Consider the following 11,772-nt stretch of genomic DNA (forward strand, 5'->3'; position numbering starts at 1 on the left):
TGAATACACATTCTCTTGTCACTAAAGCTCAGTTCCAGGCATTTGGTGTATGTGAAATTAATGACAGAGATAACTCAGCAAAGTACATGAAGGGCTGGGGTACCTGGCAGTGTCATTCCTTCTTATTTATGTGTACACTTCGGGTTATCTCTACAAATGAATGCCTAACAGTTCTGTCGCCTAACCAGAACCCTGCCTGTCAATATTCAAGTCATCACCCTCCTCTCATACACTGGCTCAAATAAAGCTAGTGCAAGTTAAGCTATTATAACTGCAATAGAAACTTAGAATGTTCTGAATGAGTAGTAATGAGGGGACCGACTCATGGCGGGGGTTAACTACCAAAAGGAAGTTACCTCCCACCCAAAAACAAACAAAAAACTGACCACTGTCCACAGAGAGCCTGGGTCACCTATAGCTCTCAGCCTTGCATGATGGACAGCCAGCAGGCCCTGATCACATAACCCTTATGGGGTTTATAGTTTATAGTTTTATATTATTTATTTAGTATTTATAGTTCTTGGTTTCTTTCTAGTCCTTGTGTGTTACCCAGTAGCTCGATAGCTAGCCAGCTCACTAGAGCCAGAGAGAACAGTGAACTCCTGGCACATCGTTTTCAAACCCCCAGCAGTCTTTTACTACTCAGGTAAACATGAAATATTAGTCACTTAGATAGGTTAAAAATGTTATTGTTTGGGTTTTTTCAGTGTTTTATTTGTTTGTGACTAAATCGGTTTGGCTGAATAGATGTCAAACAGAAAAATGATTAAACAGAAGTGTGAGATGGTCAGTCTGAAGACTAGACTGTCCAATTTCACAGTCGCTCACTTCCGGCCTACCCGGCCTTCAAAAGACCTTTGCCCACGTAGACCGTGAACACTCAAAAAAATGAACTCAGCCTATCTCTGCTTTTACTAAAGTAGATTTTGTTGTTTGTTCTTAATAAACTCGATTTTGCAAAAATCCTTAAAGTGTTTGTGCAAATTTAATGAAATGTTGTTACTTTTTGTTGTTACACAAAGTCATTGAACTGTGTCAACGTAACATTGTTGAGTAAATTCACAGGTTTGTCCCTCTGCACATACTGCTGCGTGCAGAGCCCGCCTAAATAAGGGCCAATGCGCATGCGCACCACCCTCTTTCTCAAGCTTGCTATTTCTTCGCCATGTGGACTGGTTCAGCCGCATTTTTGTCCAAAAATCAGGTAAGAAGTCATTTTTCTTGTAAAGCCCGTCTACATATATATGTTCACACGTCAGTTAATGTCGCAAGTGCTACTAAGAAAAGAGTACAGGCAGGGTTTTGCCCGGTAAAGGTTTGCTAACGTGGACTTGCTGCACGTGAGTTTCCAAATGATTTTGGAGGGGACTCCATTGCAATAGCAAAGCTCTGTTTTCAGCCCAAATGTAGTGTAGCGCTAGCGTCGGTATGCGTCGGTACGCGTCGGTACAGGCAGCGCATTCGGTCCGGCACGCACTTTCGCGCCAAGTTTATACTCGGACGCCTGACTGCGTTGCACTTTAGCCAACAACAGTGGAGAAGCGCTCCTCGCTAGCAGACAGGTTAGGGTGTATTTTCTGTCTAATATTTCAGCTTACGTTTTGATGTAGCTTGCAGAAAGCATTTAGTAAGCTGGTGTAAGATGAACTGCATTAATGTTGTACAATGTCCATGGGATTTCTCACTCGACTTTTAATGTCAGATTACACACACATTTACACAATATGCAGTGGTGATGATGTAGATCAATAAATTCATTGTTGTAGCATACAATATTAAAAATAAAACTGATTAATATGAAACATTAACAATGTGCAAATTATTTAGTTTTTTCAGGGACAGTGTAATGAAAATGTCTTTTGTGCTTCTCCCCCAGATACGTTGATGTGGCAGTGCAAATTGTGCAAAAAAGTGGTGTCATCACGAGCTCTGTTATTAAAACACTACAGGTTAGTTCATAGTAGACAGCAGTATCCATGTGCCTATTCTGATTGTGTCTGTGTTTTCAAAACATGGAATGCTCTACATAGCCACTTAAGCAGATCACATACCCAAAGAACTCTAGACAAGTCTGTGAGTTTGGCAACATTTAACTGCCATTTGTGTTCCTGCTGCAACATAGCTTCGGAGCAGGAGTATTTTTCTCACATTAACAACCATCTAAAATGTAACGAGACTGTGCATTGCATGTTTGAGGGTTGTTCTTTCAAAACAAATATCTATGGTACATTCAAGTCTCATCGAAATAGGAAACACAATCCTTATACCTTAAAAGACTTCAAAATCGGTATTGCTAACACTATTGTAGGCCAAACATCAGCTGATGACAGTACAGACACTATTGTAGAAGAGGACATAAGTGCAAATATTGATCACGATACAACTACAAGTGAGACTGAAGATTTGGCAAATGTAATAGAACTTAATTTTGCATCTCTTTTACTTAAGTTGGAAAACTATTTTCATGTTCCCAGCATAGCAATTGACGAGTTGCTTTCAGAATTGCACTACCTGATAAGCTGTGCATCAGTGCCTTTGACAAATCAAGTAATTGTAGACATACTCAAGAATCATAACCTTTGTCTAGACCAGCCTGTTATTGAAGAACTGACAAAGGCAGTTTCTTTTAACCCTTTGTTAAAAGCCATAGAAAAGGACGGCACACTTGCCACTGCCTTCAAACGCAGATAGTATTACAGAAAACATTTTGAAGTAATTGATCCAATTGAATACATTCTCGACTCCCAAAGCAAGAGGACCTTTCAGTATATTCCTATTCTAAAATCATTACAGCAGATATTTAAACAAGAAAACATACTGAACAAATTTGTCACTAGCCACAATCAGAATCCTTTTGTAAATAAGGAAAAGTATACATCATATAAAGATGGTCTACATTTTCAAAATAATGAGTTTTTCTCAGGCGGTGAACTAAGAATCTCTATTTGTCTTTATGTTGATGATTTCGAAATTTGCAATCCATTGGGGACATCACGGAAAAAGCATAAACTTTGCTCAGTTTACTGGATTTTAGGTAACTTGCCACCAGGTAGTCATTCATCCCTCTCTTCTATTTATTTGGCTCTCTTGTGCAAAAGTGAGGACCTTAGGACCTTTGGCTATTCAAAAATATTTGAGCCACTTTTGCAAGACCTTGTCATTTTAGAGCAGCAGGGAGTGTTCATTGACAATTTAGGGGTCAACTTTAAAGGCACTGTCCAATATGTAGTGGCAGACAGCCTCGGAGCTCATGGATTGGCCGGTTTTGTGGAAAGTTTTTCTGGAGATTACTTTTGCAGGTTTTGTACTGCTACACGCTCAGAAATTGAATCAAAAGCTACAAATAGTGACTTTTCTCTGAGAACTGAGGAGCTCCATCGTGTACACATAGCAACTGCACGTGAGACAGGGGTAGCTTGTTGTGGTGTGAAAAGCTCGTGTGTCTTAGCAGACAGTCTGTCTTTCTTCAAGGTCACTACAGGATTCCCCCCTGATCTTGCACATGACCTTTTTGAAGGTATTGTGCCTTTTGAGATAGCTGAGTGCCTTCGAATACTAATAGGCAAGAAGTACATCACTTTTGAAAATCTAAATAGACTTGTTCAGTCATTTCCCTACAAAGGAGGGGATCAGACTAATCGCCCTCAGAAATTGCCTCACAATTTTCTTAGTAAAAAAACTGTTGGTGGCAATGCACATGAAAATTGGTGTTTACTAAGACTTCTGCCACTTATTATTGGACAACACATACCTGAAAACGAACCAGCTTGGGAACTTCTACTAGATTTGAAGGATATTGTTGAGCTTGTTGTGTGTCCTGTTCATAACAGTGACTCAGTTGCATACCTGGAGAGTAAGATTTTAGACCACCATCAAAGGTACAAAGAAGTATGCCCAGATAGAAGACCATTGCCAAAACATCACTTTCTGGCTCATTATCCCTCAATAATTCGCCATTTTGGTCCACTTGCCTTATTATGGACAATCAGATTCGAGGCAAAGCACACATTTTTTTAAAAAGTTGCTAGACACACAAACTGCTTCAAAAACATAACCCTGTCTTTGTCAACCAAACACCAGCTCATGATTGGCCATTACATGCATTCATCAGGCTGTAGCAAAGCCACTTTTGAGGTTTCACGAGTCTCGGCAGTCCCAGTAGAACTTCTCAAACGTGAAATTGCACATTGTCTTGCTGAAAAGTACCCTGACACAGCTGTAGTTAGCCTTGCCCAGAGTGTGTCTGTTGCAGGCATCTACTACAGGAAGGGCATGTTAATAGTACATGGATCACTGGGGGGTCTGCCAGAGTTTGCTGAAATCCTGCAGATGTGTATTTTGGCAGATTCGTTGGTGTTTATAGTAAAAAAACTGAGCTCATGGTACACTGAACACTATGGATCCTTCAAAATTGACCCATCTCCAAAGGAAATTTCTCTTGTTGCACATGAGGATCTGGTGGATTGTTATCCACTTTATGACTACCAAGTCGGAGCTTCTCGCATGGTTACATTAAAGAGATACATACACTGTTCAGGTAATTTTAATGTCCATGTTGCCGATTTAATTTTTGTGCTGTATAGCAGTACTTCTCAAAGTTTGGTTCTTAAAAATAGTTGGACCAGAACTTAAATCTACTCGGATATGTTTCAAGCCTTGTAAAAATACTAGAAAAAAAATTGTGCTGCAAAATTCTGAATACCACTAAAAAAATGTAACATGTACTGAAGTTTGGGAACCACCTGCTCATGTTCTTGCACTTATTTTTTAGAGTAACAGTTGGAGATTGGGACATCAGAAATGACAGCCCCAACAAAGCTTCTGATAATCCTGGGGGAGAACAACGCACTCAAGTTAACCCTTCCTTTGGGGATACCAAAGAATGTTAACGAGCTCAAAGCGGAGATTGAAAATCAGTGCGGAGTTTCTGAACAGTTCAGATTGCAGTACATGGACACAGATTTTAATCAGTTCCTTAACATGACATCCACATTTGATCTAAAAGACATGGACAAAATAAAAGTGATTAAAACAGGTGTTCCAGAAACATCCACTGGTAGTAATGAAAGCAGTGTGTCCTCATTTAACTTGGGTAGCCCCTGCTCTGGCCACAACCCTGATTATGACACAGATATACTGTCATCGCCAGAATCCAGGTCATCAAGCTCCTCGAGCTCAGCAAACTCCACGCTGCGATCAGAAGCCTGGCCACTGGACTTTCGCATACCTGAGTTTAGCTTCGATGTAGAGCTGCAATTGACAAAAGGCAACCAGGAATTCCAAGCCAATGGAACACTTTTAACCCTAAAACCAAAGCTCAAGTCTGACATTTTAGAGAGCTTGTCTTCAGAAATTATGAAGTACAAAGCTTACCCTTCAGACAGCAATCTTAGTGATGTTTGCCAAGCTTTGGTTGTAAAGCATCCATGCTTGAAAGAGAAGGGTTCAGAAACTGGATTTTCTGCATGGAAGATCAGTTTGAAGTATAAAATGTCAAACTATCGTGGAAAACTGAAGAACTTAGGGTGTAGTGAGTTGGTCATCAATTCTCTCAAAAGAAGAGGGAACAGTAATGTGCATCCCAACCAAGTCAAGAAACCCAGGAGAGCAGAGGTGAATTTCTGCCCTGATTATCCAGCTGGAGAAACCCGAGAGAGTCAGGAAGAAGAAAGGTTGGTGCTGCTTTCAGAGTTCAAGAAGAAGAACAACAATGAAACCATCAAAGCAAAAATGGCCCAAACCTTTCCTCACCGGAGGCAAGAAATTCTTCAGGACATGCCCTTCGTAGCTGACTTTAAAAGCCGATGGCCAGCTCTTTTTTCTCCACGTGAGGTAACTGAATCAGTTGATCTGCAAATGCACTCCACATGCAATATTTTAAACCCATCACGCTAAACATTTGTTTATTTTACAGATAAATGCTGAATTCCAGCGCATCACTACGATCCCGCTAACATCCACATTTATGGCACAGCTGGACAACAACACAACCAAACTGACCAAAGTCTTCAGAAACAAGGGAGGAACATCTGGACGCAAGATCACAGAAATCATGGCTGCAATTGATGAGGTTTGGAATTAATTTTTTTCAATGCTTCATTCCCTCTTTTAATACATATGATTTTGTTGTCTCCTTCTATTGTAAGGTAAAGTTTAATGTTGGTATTATGGGATTGTTTATTCTTTGTCCTTTTCATGATAGTGTTGTCACAGTAATAAAGTTTTAAGTTGATTTGGATACTTTATAAAAAAAATTGCCAGAATTAAAAGCTGTTTTTACAGGACAGTAGCGTTTCCAAAACGGGATTTGCCACGGCTCCCTGGGGAGAATTTTGGCATTTACAGTAGAAAAGCTGAAGCTAGAATAAACTGCCATCAGGCACCTTTCAAACCAAGACGGGATAAAGGGAGGTCTCTGAGCTTAGTACTACAACTGTTTTTTCATTTGTCCTTGCAAAACCTCCTGTTCAAGTCCTCCAAACACACCCACGTCACCCTGCTTCTCTTCCAGCGTCACTGGCTGCTGGTCAACTTCAAGGTTCATTTCAAGATCCTGGTTCTGGTCCTTAGGGCCTTACATGGACAAGCACCATCATACAATGGAGACCTTCTCAGTCCCAACACCCCCAGCAGGTCCCTGAGGTCCAGTGATCAAAGCCTGGTAGTGCACAACAGTCTAAAGACCAAAAGTGACAGATCATTGCTGCTGTGGCCCCCAAACTCTGGAACTCTCCTCCTAAGCCTTAGATCAGTGGACTCAGTGGTTTACTTTAAAAAAAAAATCCTCTGTTCAGGCTGGCTTTGGTGTGACCTCTTGTTCATCCTCTTCCTCACTGGATTCTTCATGCTGCTGTTTTTGGTCGGGTTTCTGTTTTTTTTGGGATCCTGTGGTTACCTTTTTTTGCTCGTCACATTTTTTCAAATGATAATGTTCCTTCTTTCCTTAATTTTTTTTATTTTAAATTTTGTTGTTCTTCTGTAGTGTGTCATGGACTTTTTTTCTCAAAGCATTATATACATTTATTTTGCTGAAGTTAACTGAAAATGTCTTTAAAGTTTAGCTAAGTAAAATTTGCTTTTATGTTTTACAGAACGACACAGTTGCAATGAGAAGAGTGTGTACGCTGAAAGGACTTGCAGTCTACCTCAATGAAGATCCGAACAGCTTGATCAAAGAATATCAGGCAAGTAATCAAATAGAAACAATTTCCAGTAATAAAAATTTAACTGACGGTAATTTTTCCTCACACACATTCATTAGATTATAACAAAAAGTTAAAATTAGAACATTATTGGAGATATAAAAGCACAAGCTTATGCGGGAGTGACCCTTGCCATTACAGTTGGGGTGTAATGTGGGCTGAGTGTACTGTCTTTCTGCTTTGTTGTTCTGCCGTGTACTCAGATGATGGACCAACACCTCTCATCTCGCTCTGAGCTGTCTACTGTTTTGCAGCTTAAAGGGATATTCCACCCCAAAGTGAAAATTGGTCTATTACCATATTACCCAGAGTAAGATAAGTGAGAAAAAAAAATTTTGTAACCAGTGCAATAATTCTCCTGATCCGGCAGCAGTCTATTTGCTTTTGCCTAGCATTTAAAAAATGGAGTGAATGGGAACTATAAGCATTTTGGTTGCAAATGACTCTTTAATGGTACGAATTATTCCTGGTGAGCTCAATAATCATGTCGACTTTAAATGAAAAGTAATAAGTAACTTGAAGGATTTGGAGGAGTAGATTTAGACTTGGGAATACATTATGGTTACCACATACAACACTGTAAGCCGCCGCTGCATGGTGCATGGATATTCGAATATGTGTTTATTTATGGAAACCAGAGGCTTTTTCAACCACTGTTGTTGTATCCAAGTGCTATGCCATGGCGGGTTACAGGGTGCTTTGGCGTAACCGTAATGTAGGCCCAAGTCTAAATCGCCTCCTCCTGCAAATCCGTCGTGTTACTTTTTACTTTTCATTTGCAGTCGACATGATTATTGAGCTCACCAGGAACAATGGGTATAAGATCAGAAATGTACTGTGCTGGTTACAAAATGCTTTTTTCTCACTTATCTAACTCTTGGCAATTTATGGTAATAGACAAATTTCCACTTTGGGTGGAATATCCCTTTAATTGATATGAAACCCTGCAACTTGTATTATTATGTTTATTTACTTATTAATTTTTTTAGGATGTGGACTTCCATGAGGCCGAAAGTGAAATGGAGAAGACGCTCATTGGCATCTACGTCATCAAAACAGAAGGAGAGCGTGACCTTGACCCGGCAGAAGACATTGGTATCATAATTGAGGGTGTCGCTGTGCTCAGAGATCTTCCTGATGTTGCCACTGCTGTTGTGTTGTTGTTCGGCCTGATCTACACTTTAAACATGAGCTACCCATCCAACCTCAGGTACACTTTTGAGTTTTTTCAGAAAGTACTGATGGGACTTGATGCTAAGAAGCTATCAAACAAAGTTCAAGTGCTCAGAAACAAACTCCTTGAATAAAGAGGAGGAAGCGGGAGGCCCTTATTGCTTAACTTAGTTTGAATGCTTTACGTTCAGGTATAGTTAAGTTGTTCATAAACACTTTTTTTCATTGTCAGTACTGTTTCTTGGGAACATTCACCAGTTTTAGAGAACAATAATGTTCATTTGCATTTTAGCAAAATACTGTTACTTAAAAAATTGGTGTTGCACTTCTTCTACTGCTACTTGACAACATACAGAAAATGACAGACATTTTAAAAAGTTCTAGCGGTTAGGCCGCTGTGATTTGATATTTCAAAGAATGTGACATTTGGCAGCTGTCTGCAACTTGGGATGTAACCATAACTTGAAAAACTGAGTAGCACGGTTTTACAGTACAGTTTTTGAACAAAACAGCCAATTTTCACTGTTTTAAATGAGTTTAGTTTGCTCTTTCATGCTTATCAGTGTTTGAAAATAATTCCTGAAACGTCCTGTAAAATGTAGGATTTTTTTTGATAATTTGGATGCTTTCTGGACCAGTTGAAAGACAAGTTGGTTAGCACTTCACTGATCTTTGAAGTAAAATATTGTTTTATGCACAAAGTATTTAGTTAAAGTTGTAACAAGTTGTCTGCATTGATTGCACTTTGTGTTAAGCTACGGCTCTACAGTCTTTTCGGTCTGTCAACAAGTATTTAATATGCACTGAATGTGCTTAGTAAAGACAGGACTTTGTTGGATCATTTTTTTTAATCATTTTAGTTTGACGACAAGTTGGTTAGCACTTTATACTGATCTACATTTTCTGCACAAAATATTCACTTGGAATTTGTAACAAGTTGCATTGATTGCACTTTGTGTTAAGCTGTTGTGCTTGGAAAAAAGTATTTTATATGCACTGAATGTGCTTATTAAAGGCAGGATTGTGTTTGATAATTTGGGTGCTGTCTTCATTTCTTCCTAAAAGATCTCCCTAAGATTTACTTAAAAATGTTATGTCAAGTGGTTCCACATAACTGCTTTAAGTAACTTTTAAGAAACTTTGCTATTTTGTATGGAAGTAACCAGTGTAAATGATTTATTTGTAATTGTATTGAATAGAAATTACTTAACAATTTTATATAATTCAAAAGTAACAAAGTTATGTAGCAGCTACATAACAGTTTTACAAAGATACTACCTAACCAGGTTATGTCCTTCTAAAGCAGAAAAGTTATGTACCAGCTAAGTAACAGTATTACAAAGATATTGCCTAAACAAGTTATGTAGGCTTAAAGCAACAAAGATAAGTATCAGCTAAGCATTGCAATTAAGTTACATTTAGCCAATACACTTACGTAAATCTAACTTAACAGTATTGAGTTCAAACTAAGTAACAACATTTCTTAAAAGTTACTTAAAGCAGTTGTGTGGAACCACTTGACATAACTTTTTTAAGTAAATCTAATGTTTTATTTTTTTGAGTGAAGGCCGGGTCCTCAGGAGGATCCAGCCTCTGAATTTGGACACAGCTATAGTGTTTGTTTCCTTCTGTCCTTTTCTATATTCCTCATGTTCTTTAGTTTAGCCTTACCCAGTCTACGTTTTATTAGTGTTTTAAATTCTCCCCTTCGTTGTTGACTTGTAGTGTTTTTGTTCAGCCAATAATAAAGGCTTGTCTTTTGTTAATGTCCACCTCATTCCCGTGTGTCTGCATTCGGGCCCTCTTCCTCTCATCTCGACACGGTTTGCCTAGCTAACAATGACCGTTTTAAACTTACATGTTAGTGTATCTTAAATTGTTTACAAGATTGCAGTCTTACACTTTCAAAACCATGCAGTCCTGATGTGATGTAGGCAATTCTGAATAACTTTTTTTTTAAATTTGTTGACCTTGTGATGCAATTTGACTCTTGTATGAATTTCAGCTAGACTTAACCAAAGACTTTACAGTAACTATTGTATCTTGACACATTTCCCCCCCTATTTTTAAAACCATTTAAAATAACTTTCATGAATAGCAGACATTAAAGCACTACCCACATTTTTTATCCATTTAATGTTTAATTAAATGGATAAAATGAACGAATGTTATTAATTTCTTTAAAAGTCCCGTTTCCTAAAGTGACTGGTTTACAGTGTTTGTGTTGGGAAGATGCCGGATAACCGAGGGGAGACTTGGTGTCTAATCTCATAATTTTATTGTTTGTAACTGTTCACAGTATTTTTGATGTATAAACATATATGTATATTAACACATTTGTGTCCTGTTCAGATTTGTGCAGAGTGGTTTACGAAATTTCCCACTCGTGGGACTAATAAAGGTATCTTATCTTATCTTATCTTATCTTATCTTATCTCAACAAAACAGAACAACAACACTAGTAAATAAGGAATATTGGATCTATTCTTACTACATACATGCCTGTACACTCATAAACAGCTGATTCAGAAGTTGCTCAGCAGTGCCCTCTTGAGGTACTGCATAGGTGTTGCTAAATGAGAGGACATTAAAAATGGGCAACTGTTTCATGTGTAACAAAAAGCATTCTGAGAGCTCCATCCATCCATCCATCCATTCGCTTCCGCTTATCCTTTTCAGGGTCGCGGGGGGCGCTGGAGCCTATCCCAGCTGTCATAGGGCGAGAGGAAGGGTACACCCTGGACAGGTCGCCAGTCTGTCGCAGGGCCAACACACACGGACAGACAACCATTCGCACTCTCATTCACTCGCACATTCACACCTAGTGGCAATTTGGATTATCCGATTAACCTATCCCCACAAGCTGCATGTCTTTGGACGGTGGGAGGAAGCCGGAGTACCCGGAGAGAACCCACGCAAACACGGGGAGAACATGCAAACTCCACACAGAAAGACCCCGGCCTGATGGTGGAATTGAACTCAGGACCTTCTTGCTGTGCGGCAACAGTGCTAACCACCGTGCCACCGTGCTGCCCTTATTGCAATTATTTCCCATTTTAATATACTAGATATAATTTTCAGTGCAATTATTACTTGTTTTTATTGTGGCTATAGTAGTTGTGTAGCATTAATTTTGTTGTTTAGTAAAATTTTTTAAAATGTTCAGTAATAAATATGAAGTGAAAAAGTTTTTTATCTGAAGTTTATTTTATTTCAAATTGTTTTATATTGAAACAGTCATGACCTGTTAATTTATTAATCGCATAATAAAATAGTTAAATAGATATTTGGAATAACACTCTCTATACGGCTATCTGTTGTCAGCACAAAGTATTGCAGCATGAAACATAGTTCTAATAAATCGCTCTATATAGCATTATTATCACTTTGACCTTCA

At 38.8% G+C, this 11,772-nt stretch overlaps 1 protein-coding gene across 5 annotated transcripts; it reads left to right on the plus strand.

Annotated features, from left to right (window-relative positions):
• The first annotated feature begins 991 nt into the window (after positions 1–991).
• On the plus strand, positions 992–9,409 carry LOC146649349 (uncharacterized). Of its 5 annotated transcripts, none has more exons than XM_085387020.1 (6): positions 992–1,204; positions 1,877–1,949; positions 4,772–5,832; positions 5,915–6,070; positions 7,092–7,184; positions 8,192–9,409. In XM_085387020.1, the coding sequence occupies exons 3-6, from the start codon at positions 4,801–4,803 to the stop codon at positions 8,507–8,509; spliced, it is 1,599 nt and encodes a 532-aa protein (XP_085243146.1). In that variant the 5' UTR covers positions 992–1,204; positions 1,877–1,949; positions 4,772–4,800; the 3' UTR covers positions 8,510–9,409. The 5 variants fall into 5 exon arrangements, with proteins under 5 accessions (XP_085243146.1, XP_085243147.1, XP_085243148.1 ...); XM_085387021.1 differs by lacking the exon at positions 992–1,204 and adding an exon at positions 1,216–1,340; XM_085387022.1 differs by lacking the exon at positions 992–1,204 and adding an exon at positions 1,388–1,562.
• The last annotated feature ends 2,363 nt before the right edge of the window (positions 9,410–11,772 follow it).

This window comes from Rhamphochromis longiceps, linkage group LG17, assembly GCF_057381845.1.
Source record: "Rhamphochromis longiceps isolate RC_006_pf linkage group LG17, R_longiceps_female_GT1.1, whole genome shotgun sequence".
Taxonomy (NCBI): domain Eukaryota; kingdom Metazoa; phylum Chordata; class Actinopteri; order Cichliformes; family Cichlidae; genus Rhamphochromis; species Rhamphochromis longiceps.